Below are 20,198 nucleotides of genomic sequence, written 5' to 3'. Positions count from 1 at the left end.
TTAATTGGCTCTTATTTTTTATTACTAGCAAATATTTAGTTAAAGTAAAATGAAGTTGCACGTGAAAAGTCCACTGAAGAATGTCAAATTCCAGGCATTTTTTAAATTATTTTTTCAAAAAAAGGTGGTTTTGTCAGTTTGCACACAGCAATTTAGTACACAGAATTAATTGCATGCTAATTTAATTAGAAAAGGAATCATCTGTCAGTGTTAGAAAGTTAATGATAACTTGTAACTTGCTGCTAAAATGCTGTGGACAGAGCAGTCTACACTGAAACCACTTTATTTCTTAAAATCTATTTATGGAATATAATGCAACACTTTGCTGTGTGATAAAAATCTTTGAGAAGATGTAAAAGAAGTACATGTGTTATTATTAGTATGGTATAAAATAGATAGCCTTGCTAGTTACAGTCCTGCTGTACAAAGTATTACAATGTCTTTATCTCATCTTTGTAGTTCAGAGTTACAGTCACCAGAAGGGTAATTGCTCGAGAAGCTCTGTGGTCAGATTAGCTGCAGTGGCCGCAATGGGAAGACCAGAGAATTTTAGTGTTACATTTTACAGCTAATGGTGGTCTAATAGAGATTCATTCAGGCAGGAGCTATGCCAGAAATGCAAATGGAAATTTAAAAGAGTCTGCTTGGGAATACTAGAAAATGCAGGTTCTCCTAGATAAAAATAGTAATAGGCTCCTGGGTGTGAGTTCTGTTAGATCAGCTCTTCCAGAATAATACATATGTAAAGAAAGCAGTCTTCTGTAGGAAGCCCCATCAGTTAATAACTGAAATGAATGATGAGAGAGTTAAAATTTCTTCTATCAAAGCAGATCATTAGCTGCCTGACTAACTTTACCTGCTTCCTAAATACTGATAGAGAAGTGTCTGCTAAAAGAAAGAACTCACTAACAGTTATATATATCTTAGCTGTCAGGTACCACTGACCTAATTTGAATGGAAAGAAAAAAGTTGAGAAAAAAGAAGACATATCTAATAAAGAATAAAGTTCTTAATAGACCCTTATAAATTCCTAACCCACTAAATGAATACGCAATTAATCATATAGCTTGCACCCATATACATTGGTAGCGCTGTGCTTGTAGGGTGCACTGCTCTTACTGATTATTCTTCTTCATATGGAAAGAGAGAAGAAGGAATGATCATCTTCTTAACAAGTACTCATTCTTAGGGTCACATTTAATCTCATTCCCAAAGCATTCACATGTAATCCATATATGTTTGTGCTCATTTAATATTAGCTGGAATGGGAATGGTGTATAGTAAGGTCACTCTGCAGACTCTTGTAAAACATGTATTTGTTTAATGGCAAGCTGAGGTCTACATGTGAAATAGATGCCTGAAATGATGCCATGTTCGTGAGGATAGCTATGCTCTGTACCACTGAGGACTGTGAAATTTTGTTATTGAATTCAGTCAGAGAAGATCCAGACTTTGTGAAGTGCTGAACCGGTTACGGCACTCAGTCTCAGGCCACAGAACCAGATGGAGAATAAATCTGCACCCTGCAAGAGGGTGGATTTACTATGAATCCTATCCCTTCCCGCCATGTACAAAGCTTTCCTGCTTGTATTAAGCTGACACGTGGTTCTTATCTTTGAAAGAAGCCTGGATCATCATATATGTTTCTGTATATTTTTTTTTTAATCTCAGCTTCCATATTGAATGTATAGATCTTAAAATATAATTAAAGGGAGTTGAGTAAGAATCATTCAAATTACTGGGCCATTATTAGTAACAGAGATTCTGTAATGACTTTGCTAAAGTGACGATAAATTTCTGTAAGGGAAGAGCAGCTTTCAGGGAACTTGAGGGTCAAGATACAGACCAAACAGAAATGGCTGTTCTCCCTCTTGAGTATGTGGCCTATTGTGTATCTCTTACGACAAATAAACCACATTTTAAAAGAGGATATAGATGTTCAAAATGGACATAGCTCAACAGAGTCCAGAGAGTTAGAAAACAGTACAGCAACTGAGAATCTGGCCAGTGGATTATAATAAAATAGCCACTGCTTACTTGGAAATCTAAGAAGCTTAATATGATTAAAGTCCCATTAATATTTTTAAAAGGACACAAATGTGAATTTTACTAGGTAGTTCCTCATATTAAAGGTGCTTAAACATTTTTATAATCCCCACTACTGAAATTAAAAAAAGGATTGATCTGTTTTTACTCATTATGTATATAAGCACTTTAGGTTTAATCATTTAATTCTTCCCATTGAATTACAAGGAAGATGAATGAAATGTCAAATAACTGGTCATATTTTGGAATTTGCTCCACTTGAATATGTGAGATGAATATAAGCACTTTACATCAGGTATTTGATGTAAAATCACTTGGATTTCTTTGTGTTTTGATTACGATGGCTTTAGCACGCGTGGAAAGGGTAAGGTAACGATTGCCAAGGGCTTACATGAAGATTTACAGAGGTATTTGAATGCCTAAACGTGCAGATAAGCACCAAAGATGATCTTTAAGAATCATGCTGGAAGTATGCATCTCATTGACTTATTGACATCTCATTGACTTTATCTGACACCTAAATGCATTCCTCTTTAGAAAGTTTAGAATTCTATTCCCCACAGATGTTTTATGCAGAAGCAGCATTGAAAACGATGTCAAATACAGCCATGAGAAAACCCTGGTGGTGGTGGTGTTGAGAGCTCCAACATAGAATAATCTGTTGAAGTTATAACATATCCCCATGGGTTGCTGACTATTTAGTTCATCTCCATGAACAAATATCTGGTTAGGGTTTCATTGTGCAAATAACTGAAAATCTCCAGTCGTCACTTCTTATATATATAGAGAGAGATATATATATATATCAGTGAACTACTGTGAGCATATATGTCAACTTAATAGTAGTGCATATTGAAATTTACAACTTGTTTCTGGATACAAATCACACAGTAATGAACTAACCAAAGTTGACAGAGATCAATAAAAAGATTTTCATCAGAGATATAAGTTTCCTGTAGCCATCTCTTTTCAGATACATTCATATCACAGGTTGGAGTAGTTAACAGGATCAGGCAGTAAACTATTTTTATCAATACCTAGATTTGAAAGGCCTAAAGTGAGGATAGGTTTCCCTAACAGAGGATTTCTTCTGTCAAGAATCTTTTCCTTTCAACTTTTCTTTGTCAGGTGATCTGCCAAAATCTGAATCTAGATTATTTGCTTCAAAATATAATCTGAAACATGTATGTTGGGTTTCACGAACATAATTGAATTCAGTCCTCACAGAGTGGCTGTTGAGCTTGTTAATCTTTGCTATAACAAACCTCACCAGAACCTTTACTTGTTTCTTGAATTATATTTCTATTCCTTTTTTAATCATTATGGGGTTGGCAGAGGGTTTATGTACAATTTAACATTTCTGTTTATATAGGTTTCATCAAAAAGTCACAGTTCCTACATGAGGTTCATAGGCAGAGCTTTTTAAATAACATAGTTTTGGTCACTAGCGCAGAGGCTCGCAAAAGAAAAAAAGTCCCTCTGAAGATCACATTCATAATCACGTTCAACTCAGTATATACAATGATAAATGCGTTTGAAATTAAGTGTGCTTACCAGAAAAACGTTGCAAAAAGAATGTTCTGTGTAATGCATCATAGAAGGATCTAGTTTGTTTATCAAGCATTTTTTTTTTTATTTAGCTGAAATCACTAGCTTTCTCACAAACATTTTGCAATCAGAATAGAAGCTCAGAAAATGTGCAAGTGACCTGTCAGAAGGTTTTGAAAATGGACTTGTAACCCATGCAGCAGTGTTAAAAGAGCAACTCCAGCCGAGTCCTTAACTTGGTGTAGTGAAGCTGGATCATGGAAATGTTTAATCTATATATGAGAAAATATGTAGTTATTGATACTTGCTTAGCTGATGACTGATGTGAAAGATTTTGAGCACACTTACTGCAGCTTTTACTCAGAGATTATTAGAAAAATAATTTTAAAGTGTAATCACTGATGCAGCTTTGTACTTAAGATAGCAGTCTGAGATTGCATCTCATAGTAAAAGGTGTCCTACGACAGCTTGAAACCAGTACTGTTCGCTGTTCATGTTCCTAGCAACCACCATGAAATGCAGTCAGTTCGTAAGCATGATGTACTGCCTTGTAAATCTTGTTTGCACAGATTATCAGAACAGGGTTTTAATGAAATACTTGGAACTGATGTCTCTGGATGGAAACAGGGAAACTGGTGAGTTGACGGGTGGGGAAATCCATAAATACGATCAACAAAATTATGAAATGTTGAAAGACAGGGAGGAAAGGTCTGCTATCACAACAAAATTAATTCTCAGGGGAACCATATTAATACAGGCAATACCATCTGTACTATCGGTTATGTGGAAATGTCTATGACCCATACTTTCGGTATGTTCTGTACCATCCAACATAGACGAATAAATCATAGACAGTTTTTCTGTTCTGCTGAATTCATTCTTGAAGTTGCCATTCTCTGCTTTGACAAGGCAATAGGTGAAGATGATGAATGGCATAGTTGCCAGTGCCCTTTTAAACATCTTAGCAAAAGCACAGTGTCAAACAGGAAGCAAATTGTACTGCATTTTATCAGATAGGTTAACACAAGAGGAACCAAAGCCATGTTACATGGAGGTAGTGGAAGGAAGATGCGTGGCAGTAATGAAGAAATTTTGCTTCAGAGATTCTGAAAGAAACAGGCTTCTCAGTAGCCATTGCTATGTACACCATTAATGGTGATCTCAGGTCAGAGTACTAAAAAAACAACAGAAAAAACCTGTTTTGCCATTCTTTAATAAAAGCTAATATCTGATGCAATTTAACAAGTGATATGGTCTGATATGTTCTGTGACTATACAATCAGAGCAGAAAAGAGTTCTCTGGGAAATACTTAACATCAGCAACAAAAGTAGTAGTTAATTATTTTTTAAAATAGAACAAAAAATGTGGTAAGAATATTCTACAAAGGAAAAGGATGAAAATAGATTAAAAAGAAAACAAACCAAAACACCACCACTCTACCAGACACTTCCCCAAAGAACAAAAAAACTAGAGAAATAAAGCAGGGAAGTATCAAGCTAGCTCCTTTATCATTGGAATCTGAAATTTGCTACTTCTTCATTGAAGCAGGGACAGGTAGCCTTCATGGAAAGCCTGTGTCTTTCTAGTAATATAGATTTACTTAGCCTGAAGGAAAAGGGTCAGCCTGACGCAGGTCATTGCTTAAAAAATGCTAAGGCAGAGCTTCCTTTAACTAGAAACACCATTGCAACAGCATAATTGAATCCACCGTGCAAATGGATATAAATGAGAATGGTTGGCACTACTTTGGCTTTTAAGAAGTAATACATAATCCTGTAAGGGAAAATTTTTGTTCCAGAGCCCAAAGACAAAAAGGTCTGTGTGTTTTTCAAATATTTTAACTGTCCTGTCTTACAATTTTCTTCTTGTAGCTCATTGTATGGCAGGGGTATCTGCCATCTGCATTATGCATGAGGAACCCATCCCATCTTTCTCAGAAGAGGCATTGGCTGCATTCCTGGCTCCTTGATCAAAGAAAAATTGGCTGACTGTTTCTTCTCTGACTAGGCCAACAGGTCAGTCAGGAAAGCAGATAAATCTGCCGGCATTTGCATCTCTCAACAGTGTTGAAAGGAGGAGTGTTGAATAAGTGAATTCCTGCAAAACGAGAGTTAGCAGTTACTTTGGTACAGACAGAATGAAAGATCTTCTAAAATACGTACACAGAGAGAGTTGAAATACCTTGAAGTAGATGGCAAAGACTAGACCTTTATGTAACTGTCCCAGAGAAATGTTTTAAGCACATCTTTGCAAAGTTGTCTTTGTTGCACATCATGCTTTAAACCAAGCTTCGGTCTCATGCTCTGAGGAACACTGATAGTGTGACAGACCTAACAGATCAAATGGTTGCGTCCATTTTTTAGAGAGATATTAAGATGTGCCCCTTTATTATCCATTTTTTGTGTTCTTTTTAAGTAAGGACAAGTCTTTTTGGGTATTTGAGCATGAAAGGTTGTTAGCCTGGGGTCTTAGCCAATAAATGAATGTTTCAGTGAAGGCAGTCAACCACCTGCACAAATTTAACCTTTTGAATTCTATTTATCATCTGCAAATATAGCACCAGATTAGATGTTTCCTAGAGAGCCGAGTTTGGTGTGAGGTATTCATCACTTTGTTATAGCTTCTTTGAGATCACTGTGAAGTAGTCCCTTTTACTAAATGAATAACTCTCTTATCATGACCTTTTAATCGCTTCATCATGAAGAGGTCTTTTATTCGCTACAAGAGTCTACTTCATGTTATGCCCGTCAAAGGAACTATAATATAAAATGGTCACAACAGAGACTAATACAGAAATATGGTACAATAAGAGAAAATTAGTGAAGGTAGGCCTAGTTGACTACAAGCAGCGTCATGGCTTGCTAATGGGAAGTGCTGGAGTGGGTAACCAGCCGTGAGCTCAATTGTTGAGAACTGCATATAGAGGTGATATTTTGCTCAGTTTTGTAACAAGGTAGTGGAACAGAAGGGGAACAATATAAGCCAGCTAGCAGGACCAGCAGCACCAAAGAAATCATAGAGATAAGGGAGATGAATAGGGCATGACCAAGAAGGAAGTTCAAAACTAAAGATGAAATTCAGCCGTAGTGATACTTGTGGAACTTACTCCTATGGACAAGATTTTCTTTTCATGCTGTCTTAACATAGGTGTAGTTTATTGAAGATACTGGAGTTCACACTCCAGTGCAGCACTGATGTAAGAAGGCAAGAAATCTAAACTGCCGTGTTTAAATCATTTGAAGAGTTTAAACAGGATTTCTAGAGAATGGTTTGGAGGGATGGAGTCCTGGCCGTGTTGGCTGCCTGACTTGTAAAGGTTTGATTGCAGTACAAGAGCATTTAACAACAGGGATTTCAAAAGTAGTTGGGAAACCTGTTCACAGCTCAACCTACAGGCAGATAAATACTCAAAGTCAAAACAGACAAACAGTCATTTTCTCATAAAAACTCTATAAAAGACTAAATAAAGAACTGAATACTATTGAAAAAAAAAACCCAGTAGCATACAGAAAATTCCCTAGGGAGTCTAGCACCCAGAGATATCATTAAAGGTGTCTTGATATCACTCTGAGAGACTCCCAGAGAAGAGAAGAGAAGATGACTTATCACATGTGAAACACCCACTGCATTCCTGCTTTTCCATGTGGCATATCCATGCTAAGCTATTACTGATGGTGCTAAGCAAGGTCGTGAAAAGCAGGAAGTTCATGTATTCAAGTACTGAACTGTCAGATTGCTGAGGAGACCATTTGCCTTTTTCCCTCACATCTTTTATCCTCCAAAAGAGGAAGGCTCTAAATTCTAATCTGCTTTGCATAAATTTCCTTCATCAGTCCCAAGAGCCTGTGTTTTCCAGCCACCATGCCCACACACTGCAGATCTGCTTAGTGCTTTCCCTCCCTGCTGCCTGTTCTCTTTTGATCTGATTCTCTTCAGCCCTTTGAGGGACTCAGTTCTGGTTTTTTTCTGAACTTGTTCTGTCTTTTTATTATTTCTCTTTTTTCCTATCCTGATATTTTTAGCCCTATTTTTTTGTCTTCTATCTTCCATCTTACACGCTTGCCAGTTTACCCATCTGCTTCCCCCAACCCAGCTTTCTTTTCCATTTTTCCTTTACATTTCTTCAGACCCACAGGCCATTTATCTCATTGCTTGTCCTTTCTCCAGCTCCACAGGGTCTTTTAATCTCCTCATGTCATTTGTAAGCAAACAGCAGAGGAGCATCCGGTATCTGCTTTCTTACTGCTGCCGGAGTGAGTCGGACTGTCTGGAGAAGAAAAAGAGAGATTGAGACTGTAGTGTTTACTTCAAAATTGTCCCACTGTATGCCTTGATTTTCTTTTGTATCCTCATCATTTCAGGGCATCTACAGTTCAGTTTTGTGCTCAGAACCCGGACATTTCATTTTATATGGAATGTGATTTTAGAAAATATTTTCTCAACAACTTTTTTTTACCCATTTCTTTGCACCTACTGTTGCACTTGAATCAGTTTTTGCACATTGCTGTAAATATCACCACATGTAGAAGTTTGTCTCTTCAAAACAAGATGGTATTTTTTCTGCATTTGCCAATTTTCTCTTTAGCAATCTGTTTGAATAAATACAATATGCGAGGAACATATTACCTTGGAAAAACTGAGAAGAAAACCAAGTCTTGGCTCGATTCTTTCTTCCACAGTATCCCAAAGAGCAAACTAAATTAAACCATCACAAAACCCTCTAAGGAGTCTTGAGAGGCAGTGATTTAAAACATATTTTGTGTTCAATTAACAGTTTTCAATATCTGCAGAGATTCTCAATCCAAGTTTCCCATAAAGGATGCCTCTCGTACGGGATTTGGGTTATACTGGAAGGACCCTGTAAAGAGATCAGACTGTTTAAAGTATGAGGCAGTATTAAAGTACTTAAATATGTATTTTTCTAAGACAGAATTAGTATCCTCAGCTGCAATGACCAGAAGCAAGCACCCTCACCAGCCTCATATTTCTATGGAGATAAAGTTCTAGTTGTGTTGTCAGAATTGATGTCTTCCATTTCCCCTTACGCGAGTCCAGATCAAAATATGCATGCACATTGTGAAGCTGCCTGCAAATCAATTCAGGAAAAGACAAGTTTCTATAAATCCTGAAATATTTGTAAAGTCAAAATTTTAATCATACTGAATACAAGTGTGAGCATACACCTGAGAATGGTGTGCATGTACACGTGTATCAATATCAAAAATGCATATGTTATGCTTGAGGCTTGAGACTTACCAGTTTTGCCGTCATGTAACAATGATTTCAGTGAAGTCATACCTGTTTTTTAATGCTGAAGGTGAATAAGCCAGGAAAAATTCATATAAATTTTTGTCGTAAGTCTTCTCATACAAGACTCAAGAAACATATTTTATGTGATAGTGTAACTAATAGAATTTCAAATGACAGTGATATATGAGGCTTTCAGAAGTAGCAATGCAGAACATTCTTTTTTGAATAATTCACTCATCCGAAGTTATTATATATTCAAAAATGATTGAGTCGCATAGCCAAATATAGGGTGGTCTATCTTAGCTCTTGATGTAGGAGAAGAAAAAGAAGTTTCTGCAGTTATTCTGAACTGTGGTTTGTATCACATTACTGTTGGTTAGATGAACTGAGTTTAATTGATTGTGAATTAATTAACATTCTGCAGTGCATGTCTTTTTCTTGAGATAATTAATCTTATTGAAAAATTATGTGTGGGACAGTTGAAGCTTTAGCAGATTTTCTAGAGGTGCTTTTTTGTTCAGGCTTCCTTGACAGCCTTTTTTCTTACAGATAAATTAGGTGTCTAGAAATGTCTCGCCTTTATATTTATTTTGGTTTGGCAGCATATAGTTGTTATGGCTGGCAATATTTCATACCCCAAAGTATTAATGCTAACCATAAATTATTACCAATGATATGCAATGGTTCTTATCAATCATGACAAGTAATTGATGTTGATTGAAACAAATAAATACAATGCTTTGCAAAGTTATAACCTTGTCATTTAACTTCAGTGCTACAAATGCATCAAGCTATCATTGATTAACTCTTTGCAATTAGATACAGAGCTTTCAAAACCAAGATATTCCGCCTATAAAGGCCAAAAATTATGCAAAAATATATGGCGATATAGTCATCAATATTGGCAAAATTTACATCTAGTTTTTTTCCTTCCCAGAATTGGGTAGAAACAATAGGATTCACAGATGTGTGGGGATTCATCATCTCGTTATTATAGGCTCTTTGGTTGGTTGTTTCTCAGCTTTTTCTCTGAAACCCATTGAAGAACACATTGGGAATCTCCATTTGTGTATCATACTATTTAAAATGAGAAGTCCCATAAACTTTGTTTCAGATGTAGGAGGTCAGGCACAGTGATCATAGCAGTCCTTTCTAGCTGTATGAACTATGAATTAACGTGTCATTAACTGCAGTTTAAAACTAAGGTAAACTGAAAAAGATTTACTGGATTGTGGTGCAAATCCACAATTCAGGAAGGAGTTAAATTCTGTGCCTCTCTCTACCCCAGATATAATCCAGATGAAATCAGTCATTAACTCATGTGATTAAATTCTTGCTGAATCTAGGACCAGGAAAATAATAGCCAAACACTACACCTCCCAAGAGCAAAAGGTACCACTTTACTGAAGCATGGTGTGAACTATTTCTGGAGTACACCCCTAAGTGAGTTGAGCTTTGGTATCAACACACAGTCTGAGGTTTCACTGTATTTGTTGCCATGGCATGAAATCAACAGAATGCCAATCTTTAAAACCAATATTATTTTCATAAATACGCAGTCAGTCCCTTATTGATATAGTGCGGGTTTTGTTCAAACTCTTTTATTTGTAGTATAAGTGTTACATAGTGGTCTCATGTGTCTGTGGCTCGGAAATTGATGCTGCAGAACTCTCTTCACTTTTTATGCACTCAAGCAATCAATTACATGAAACCCAAACATGACCATGCCATATTTAGTTGTTTAATCCCCTTTAGAAGCAGTTCCTATGCTGGAGAACACGAGTCAGACTGGACAGGCAAATGGGGAACGTTTGAAGTGAATGATAATGGAGTTTTAAAGGAAGGTAGATTTCACCTAGTAATGTTATTGATAACATTAACATTATTAGGTGAAATCCACCTTCCTTAATAATGTTATTGATAACATTAACTTTATTAATTTATTTAGCACATAAATTACAAAATGCATGGAGGATTCATCCAGCAGCTGTACTTTGCCTTTGGCAGTAGTCATGGTGCTACGTATTTCATCTTATTAACTCCATCACAGGTTTTACTAACAGGGGTGTCACACGTCTCGCAATACACAGGGAAGAAAAGAATATATCATTTTTATTGTTTTGTGAAAATTCTGGTTCAGCACATTAGATACTGATTCCATTCTCTTTGCACTGCGGTCCTAGCAAAGTCACATGTCTTAAAGCTCATAAAAAGGAAATGAGGAATAGAAGTTTGTTATGTCAATGTTGATCCATTTTTTTGGAGAGCAAGAAGTTGCTGCTTGGAATCCTGATGGCATAAGGCAAAGACTAACACCCTCCCACTGTAACTAATTTGCTTTCAGCAGACTACCACAAAGGATGAAATCTGTCCACAAATAATTTGGCGTTCTCCAAATGTGTAGCAGAATAAAGAGTTTGTATATGACATTAATGACCTGGTCAAAGTCTTTTCTCATTTTCATTGCTGGAAACCTGAATTACACCAATGTACACTGAGCAAAACCGAGAGTAAAATATCACTAGCTAGAGGAGAAGTAATTTAGACAATAATTTGCATAATTTATATAGCCAATATGTATAGACTTTGTATAATTTTGTATAATTTGTATAGGCTGTGATTTTGTATAGAGAGTGAATTTGAATATATAGTAACTCGACTTACTGAAAATACATATTACAATTATTTGGTTTGGCTGGCTCATTTCATGCGAGCTGAAAATCAAGTAACAAAAGTCAGATCTCTGCCCTGCAACAGAATATGTTATAGAGCCATCCAACCTCCTTTTAGTCTTAATTTGTATGTTGTTGCACTGTGTGTAGATGCTAATTGCGGTCTGAAAATGCTGTGGCTGGATCAATGCAGCGTCATGCTTGAGAAGCCATGCCAAAGCCCTGTATCGCGAGCTCGTGCACAACGAGCTCAGCGTTGCGCTTCATCACACTCCCAGTTAAATGCAGTTAAATCATGTGGAGTTAGATGGGTCTGTGGGATAAACTTACCCAGTCATCAACGCAGTTGCATGTTGTCTGCTATGTCACTTGCTTTTGATGTGACTGTCGCAAGCATAGTGCATTAATTTTGGCAATCCCTTCAAAAGGTCTCAGTAACCATCCTGTGTGTCTATACTTCATTATGTTCCCCTCATATTCTCTTCACTCTGCGTTTGGTACTGGCTTATTATTTGTAGTTCATGACATGTTCTGCAGGCTCCATTTTTCTTCCCAAGACACTTATATCCCAAAGGCAAAAGAGGAAGCAATGTATGTTTGCATTTCTTTGTCTAAATTAAATTTTTCTGTCTTTAGTGAAGGTTTATTGAAGGTTTGATCTTGGATCTGTGAATGAGGTTCCGTTTGTCGTTGTGTGGGAGTACGTCCTTGCATGAATGATGGATGAATGATTGGTTAACTTTTATCTTCGCCTTGTAATCGCTTTACCACGGCAAAGTCTTTTGGTTCGGTTTTGAACATAAGTAGATTTTTCAGTAATTCTTAATTCAGTTGTAGAAAATAGGATGAAGGCAAAATCCTACTTGTATTGTTGTTCTTCAAGCTGTGTACAACAGCCAGTAGTTCCTGTGTCTGGCACCCACCAAAGCAGTTTGAAAACGTCCCAAACCATTTCACTAATGTATTACGAAAGATCTTAAAAAGTGAGCGGGGCCATGGATAAATGAAGAAGTGAGTGTCCTTGGCAAGACGTTCCCTGCTTCAATGTGTCCTCCCCCTTGATTTCTTGGTTCATGTGCATTTTGTGAAATATATTGTAACACAGGTTATTAATTAGAGAGGATCATTTTTAGTTTTAAGTAGTCCTTTTTTTCAGCTGGGCTCAAGAATGTTTGTTTCTCAGTAACATTGTTGTTATAGATGTGATGGCCTGAAGAGATAAATGAGACAAGGTTTGTGGGAAGAGGTAATATCTTTTATTACACCAACTGATGTAGCTGGAAAAAATAGAAGAGCTCTCAGGCACACAAAACCTTTTCCAGCTTGGGTTCTTTTAGCTTGGAACTGCCTAATAACTGGCTTGTGCCTGTGAAGCAATAAAAGGAATTTCTTGATCTTTCTCTTTTTGTGAATACTGTTTGGGAGGCATCCATATATTGCAGCAGTTAACATTTCCCACAGCTAAAGCTGATCGTTCTGGTTTTAATTCTGATTAATTCCTTTAATTCTTAGAAAATAATATAATCATGTTTCATTCAGACCAGTAGTCTCTTAAAATACTGTGTTTTGTTTTCCATATGATCAGAAGTGTAAATTAACCCATAAAAGATCTGATACCTCACTGGTAAATCATAAAGATCCGTACAGTTTTGAACCTTATCTGAGAAACTGCCTCTCTTTCCAAGTCAATGTGTGTGTTTTGAGATAAGTGGGATGGGCATGATGACGTATTCTGCAATTTCAGATATTTCATGATAGTCCACTGCATTTTTTTTAATTATTGGGAAGGGCATGGCTTTTAAATAGTCTCTTTGTTATTTGCTAGGTACAACACAAATAAATAGATATCTACTGTAGGAATATTGTGGCTGAGATATATACCCCATTTGGCTGGTAAACTTCAGGATAACTGAAAGTATTACTGCAGATGCTAAAATTTTCAGTGTATTTCATACACTGTCACTTTTTATCATTCTTGCTCCGACTGAGTGCTGTTATGGCCTATGAGAAGTCTTATTTGAATCTGAAAGGAGAACTTAGAGTCTAGCAGCACTGAGAACCACAGAGACAAGTTCAGAGTATGGGTATCTCCATGGGTAAAAACAAAAATATAGGACAGCCTGTTCACTACCTTGCAAAAAGCTGTGCTAGCAAGGAGGCATCGTTATTGCTCTAAATAAATAACAAGTGAAAGAATATAATGGGTTTATAATATAGGAAATGGATAAAGGATGCATCAATGCGTTTGGCATGCCCAAGCATTTTGTGATTATAGTGCTGTGAGGTTCTAATGTCATCAGCTCTCCTCCATTTCCCTGGAGCTGAGGGCCCTCATCATCCTGTAGAAATACTGCTAGTGAGGTTTTCTTGGCAGCTTTTTAGCACAAACACTGTTCTGCTGAGGGATGTTTTCCAAATTACCAGAGGACAGCTAACTGAATATTTCCTGGAGTATATTACAGAATTAGCGGAGGGTATTTGGCTAAGTGTGTATTGTACATTGTTTTCCTGCATCTTGCTGGGCTATGCATTGAGCTCCATGACAGTATTTCATTTTTAGAAACCTTAGAAAGACAAAGACATTCCTTGAAAGGTAGAAAATAAAGGACATATAAAACCCAGAACAATATGTCATCTAAAAGTTCAGATCGTGATTGATAAGTGTGGGTTTATTATTGTTGGCTGTTAGCTGAATAATAGATTGTTATTTCAATAAGTTTTGACTGGAGCAATTTGTCTTGAAATACTTTTTTCACCTTTTTCTTTTAGGTCCTTTGTAATATAGTTCTGTAATTTTTTTCATACACAAATGCAGCTAACTTTTCCAGTGTTGAGCAGCATCACATAAAAGCCTGTCTTCAGTTTATAAATTGATGAAAGACTGAATTCAGAAGAAATATATGATATGCAACAGTAGTTACCTCCTACATTCTATGGCAAAAGAAAAATTAAATAATGTATATTGAGGGGGAGGTATGCTGTCTTTCTGATCTAAAAAGCCATAAAGCCATTTTCACAGTTCTTAAATGAACATTGTGGGGAACATTTTTGCAGCTTATCACAACAGAAACAGGCAAGTTATTTACTTGTCAGAAAGGCCTGAAGCTAGCAAGCATACATGCCACTCATGGAGGTAAGGCTCCTCACAGTGTCCCACTGTCGTGGTTTAACCCCAGCCAGCAGCCAAGCCCCACACAGCCGCTCGCTGACTCCCTGTCCTGGTGGGTTGGAGGAGAGAATCGGAAGGGTAAAAGTGAGAAAATTCATGGGTTGAGATAAGAAGAGTTTAATAATTGAAATAACATAGAATAATAGTAGTAATGATAATGATAGTAATAATAATAATGAAAAGGAAAACGAAACAACAACAACAAAAAAAACAAAACCCAGGAAAAACAAGTGATGCAACCACTCACCACCAGCCAACCGACACCCATCCCATCCCCAAGCAGCAACCGCTGCCCCCCAGCCAACTCCCCCAGTTTCTATACTGAGCACGACGCCATACGGTACGGCATAGCCCTGTGGCCAGTCTGGGCCAGCTGTCCTGGCTGTGCCCCTCCCAGCTTCTCGTGCACCGGGCAGAGCATGGGAAGCTGAAAAGTCCTTGCCTGGTGTAAGCACTACGTAGCAACAACTAAAACATCAGTGTGTTATCAACATTATTCTCATGCTAAATCCAAAACACAGCACTATACCAGCTACTAGGAAGAAAATTAACTCTATCCCAGCCGAAACCAGGACACCTACCTTAACACGTGTAGTTATATTATTAAATTATACAAGGCCATTTTCCTTTCTTCATTTTCCTCCTCTGATATGACAGTGTAGAAATTACTGTAATGCATTTAATATTTTAAAAGGCTTTGCTCTCCTACGTTACTTCACTTCTTAGAGACCTTCCGTACGTCTATATTCATTAGTTGATTCTCTTCTTTGTACTTAGAAGATGGGTCTTTTTTCACTACAACCTTTCTCCTTTTTCCTCAGATTCACACTACTTAAGTATTTAATTTTTTTGTCATTTGGAGTAATTTACTGTCCATGTTTAAATATTAGCATTAGTTTAGTCTTTTGATGCCACCCCAGTGGGAAGGCATGGAGTACAAGAAATGTTTGAACACATTTTGGAATAGAAATGATAGCACTTCAGATCTGAATGGTGAGGGCAACAACCAGCCTTCGCTGTAAATACACCGTGAGAGGGGACAATGCAGCCTGAGCTCTCAGTCTGTATCTTTGTAAACTGTGTCATAAATTACCAGATTTTTTTCTGATTAGTGCACATCCCACAAAACAAGAGTTGCAAGGCAGAATCCCCCAGTCCTACGTATGCCTCTTCCAGAGGGAATGTGGCTGATGGCAGCCTGGAAGGTTTGATCCCGGTATTTTGCGAGTCCCTGAGACTCCCTACAGTTAGCGTCAGGCTTGGTGCCCTCAGCTGGGCTCCTCTTGTGTGATGCCCGATGTGGTACGTTAGGGGTCAGGAGACATGGTCCCAGCCACTGGCATGGCTCTGTACAAGCTAAAGCTTTACCAAAATAGTGGAGATCCTAAAAAGGATCTCCACAGGTAAGCCTTTGTACAAACTGTGAGAGCTTCCTAGGAACGTGACACTTACTATACAAGCCAGACTTGAAAAAGAAACATTTTTCTATGTCCTCTTTTTTTTGTTTGTTTTAATTTCAATAATGACGGTGTTTCAGTATGTGGCTGTTGCAAGCAGGATGAACTAGGAAACTTCCTACTTGTAATTTATTCATGGTGTTCCTATTCAGAAATAAAACTAACGTGAGTAATTTGAGAGAAATGTCGGCATCCTGTCTGAAAGTGACTTCATTGTAATGTTGGTCTCTTTTGGTTGTGGAGCTCTTTCAAAGGTATTAATACTTCTAACACAAAGATATTAATAGTTCTACATGAACTTTTAGGTAGAAATTTTACCACAAGGCAAGAGGAGAGTTTCCACATGAATTATGCAGCGTTCTTCTTGTTGTTATAGCATATTTTCTGTTAAAGCTGTCAAAATGACTTATTAGTTTAGCATTTCTTGTTGAAATATATTCTGTCTAATAATTTACTTTTTAAATATTTCTATTCTAAACACTTACCAGCCCTCCACACATTATCTGTGATATCCTTTTCCCTTTTCCTGGAAGGGCGAGAGATCCATTCCTCTTCCCTCTAACTGGCTGTATGAGACTGTCCCCTTCAATAGCTGCTGGCAAGTGCCCCTCTGGGTAGCCTCTGGCAATGCACACCCTGTGCAGAAACCACCATGATTTAACCGTTTATGTCCCTTTGATCTACAGTCTTTTACCTCTAGCAATATAAGATTTATAAAAGAAAGCAGGAGCTTTGAAGCCAACTGTTTGTCCCATTGTCTTACCAGCAGTACTTGAATAACTCTTATCTTGATAGGCCCTCATTCGTGTTATTACCAAGTTAATTTCTCCCAGAAACCCCACTGAACTTTAAACATCATGCTATGTAAGCAAGTAGTCTACTCTACTATGTATATAATTAGATGTATATGTATATATAATATAGAGACATGGTAGTAGATATGTTTATGATAGCTATTTAGAGAAAGTCAATCAAATTACTTAGAATATTCTTCTTGGTGTCTTTGTACCTCCTACAGCAGTCATAATATTATTATAATTTGTCTCTATTTCTGTCACACTTGGCACTTCTCAGAAGAGGCTGGTACGTTGCATGGCCAAACACTTTATCATAAGCTGTAATATAAAAAACCCGAGCAGTCTGGGGCATACTTACTAATACATGTGTGATTCTTCTCACTGAAGGAACGCTTTCGATGTTAATCACCATAGACTTGGAAAATGGAAGTGATTCTTGTCTAAAAAGGAAATTTCATTGAAGGAAAATTTGACTTACACAAAGTACAGTCACTTATCTTGCAGACCTTTGTGGGCTTCTTGCAGCATCAGCCAGCAAGGATTTAGGACATGCTACATTCTTGGTGTGTGTTGACAGGGAACTAATAATGGAAAAGGAGTCCGTGGAAGGATGTTTCAGATGGTTCTGTTACTGAATGACCTCCAGACAAAATAACAGCCTTTGAAACGCCTCTTTTGTGCAACAGCAGCAAATTCCGATGGCTCTGTTCATGTGTGATCCTCCTTTGTCTCTTCTCTCTGGAGGAGATACTGAAAGATTCCTGGTGCAGATAATACAAACTAAAGAGTTCCCAACACATATATCTGTATCAAGGTTTCAGCTTGACAGCTGTATCTGTTTCCATCTAGCTGGAACTAGCCTGACACTGTCCAGAAAGAAGTTCTTCATGTGCCAAGCAGAGATACTGTAACTCTGTAGGTGTGAAGCTACAGTAAGTCTAATGGATGTCACCCTATGTTTCTTTCTGACAGTAGTTTACATTAAAAGGAAGAATTTCTCTTATTGCAGTAATAATTAGTCACAAATACATTTTATATTCCAAGACCATGAAGTAATTTCAGTTCATAATGAAACTAATACTATGGAATTATGCTGTTTTCATAATGTGAGACATAGTGGTAAAGAAATGAGTTAGGTTGAAACCAATCACCCGAGCCTGGAAGACAGCAAAATGTCTGTTATCCACTATACGTGTATGTATATAAACTCATGTTTGACTTTAGAGAAAATGTGTAACAGTTTGCTTTGATTTTAGCCCTTCGGTGTGGCGGTACCTCACATTATACGCTGTACCATGCTGTTCCCCACCATGGATCATCTGGATCCGCATATGTCAGGCCTTGATATTTTGCGCTTAAATTCTGTTGACTTCAGTCGACTTCAACCAAATTTTCAACAAATAAGACAGCAGCATAAGACTATCCATTAAATTTGCTTTTCTCTCCCATCCAGAGAATCCTGGGGTTTCTGAGACCAGAAGTCACTGGTAACTTCCTGATGAATTAGGAAAATTTACTGACAAATAGCTCTTTTGTTTTACCCAAAATGTTGCATATGAAAAATCTCAGATAAAACAAACGTTTCCTGAATTTCAAAGAAAGTCGGTCAAAATCAAACTGAAACACATTTAAGGAAAGCCACACCAAATACAGCCTCAGTAAGCACTGAGTTTTTCTATTCTATTCTGTGAGCAATAGCCCAGAATGTCGTTCGGGCTGGACATAGCAGGTGGTCAGAAAAATATCATATGACCCTGTATCTGTCTGCATTTCAAGGAAAATAACTGTGATGCCTGTACAATCATTTTGACCATAACTTGATGAAGAAATACAGGAAAAAGAGATTTATTTTCCTAATGTATGTTATTGGGGTTTTTGTTTGGGTTTTTGTGTTCGTTTTTTTAAATCCTTTTGTTTAACAGGAACGCAGATTTTTCTGATTGGGACCTTTTCTGTGCAGTTGTTGTATGGGTTAAGTATCTGGTTAAATGTATAGATGAGTATGTGTGTCCTTCATACAGCATTCAAACCCTGGTTCAAGTCTATTGTTTATAAATAATACAGTAAAATCTTTCTTTCAGTAGTGAAGATATCAGTGTTTACAGGGATTGAAAGACGGTGGCTATCATAATGGTAGTCTGTATTTAATCCAGTATTCGTTTTTGTAATTCTTATGCTTTCTTTTTTTGTCACAGGTTTTTCATTATTCTTATACCGCTTCATACGTGATTTATAACATACACACGAGGTAGGTCACATTGTTTTTTCAATACGATGTCATTGTCAGTGGTTCTATACATGAGGTGATGACAGTGCGTTCAAGGAAAAATGTTTACGTTTTTTCAAGGGAAGTTTGGGAGTTAAACCCTCCAGAAGTAGAGGATTCAGTTTTACAGTATGCAGCCTGGGGCGTCCAAGGACAGCAACTGGTAAGCACAGTCATTAAAAATGCTATGGTTTAATAATGTATTTACTCCAGATAGACTGAAGTGGGAAAAAAAAAAAAAAGTAAAAGCCTTATGATAAGTTTTGTTATATATTTCTGCATGATGCTAGTATGGTCTTGTTATAGCTTTTAGGGGATCTATTTATTTATTTATTTTTATTAAAAACATGTAAACACGTTTTTCCAGTCTAATCCCAATAACATTGTACAATTGTTGAAGGAGTCATGTCTTTAATTGTACAATTATTGAAAGAATCACATCTTCATCTAAATATGCACTCAAGTAATTTTCAGTACAACCATCTTTATGGCTGCTACTATGAGAGAAGGAAAGTTGAAGGTGAAGAGAAGTTTTCAAGTGCAAGATCAATGAAAACTGTGGGCAAAAGCAAAAGGTTAACATCCAAAAGTGGATGTGATGGATTCAATGAAAAGTGGTGTTTTCGTTTCAGTATGAAAATTACTGCCAAGGTCGGTTGTGCTGCATTGAATTCATAATAATAAAACCAGAAATCCTAAGTTTCATATATTGTTTTCTACCAAAAGTTTTGCCATTTTTTATGAACATAAATCATCCATGATCATCATGAGCAATCTCAATATGAGAAGAAAAAAATTGTGGTTTTAGAACAGCAGTGATTTTAAACTGACCTGTGTTGGTAGTTGAAGGCAAGAGAAAGACTTACAAAAGCTTCAACTCTCTGAATAAGAAATTCAGGTAATCCTTGTTACAGTGTTCTAATAAGCTCATTAATGCCCGCAGGCATGATCCCGAAGCCTCTTTGCACATCTGACTTGTTCATGCAGAGAGG

The 20,198-nt window shown here is 37.1% G+C and overlaps 1 protein-coding gene across 3 annotated transcripts in view; it reads left to right on the top strand.

The window, feature by feature from the left end:
* DPP10 (dipeptidyl peptidase like 10) overlaps positions 1-20,198 on the top strand; it is a 562,528-nt gene that overhangs the window by 457,560 nt on the left and 84,770 nt on the right. For all 3 annotated transcript variants that reach the window (XM_087732307.1, XM_087732308.1, XM_087732306.1), the window contains exons 6-7: positions 19,136-19,188; positions 19,288-19,369. In XM_087732307.1, the coding sequence (XP_087588433.1) occupies positions 19,136-19,188; positions 19,288-19,369 (135 nt within the window). The remainder of the gene's footprint in view (positions 1-19,135; positions 19,189-19,287; positions 19,370-20,198) is intronic.

This window comes from Nipponia nippon, unplaced genomic scaffold, assembly GCF_047370975.1.
Source record: "Nipponia nippon isolate SJK-2023a ecotype South Korea unplaced genomic scaffold, ASM4737097v1 scaffold_5, whole genome shotgun sequence".
Classification (NCBI taxonomy): Eukaryota; Metazoa; Chordata; class Aves; order Pelecaniformes; family Threskiornithidae; genus Nipponia; species Nipponia nippon.
The sequence above is the reverse complement of the archived record's forward strand: the minus strand, read 5'-3'. Positions and strand labels throughout refer to the sequence as shown.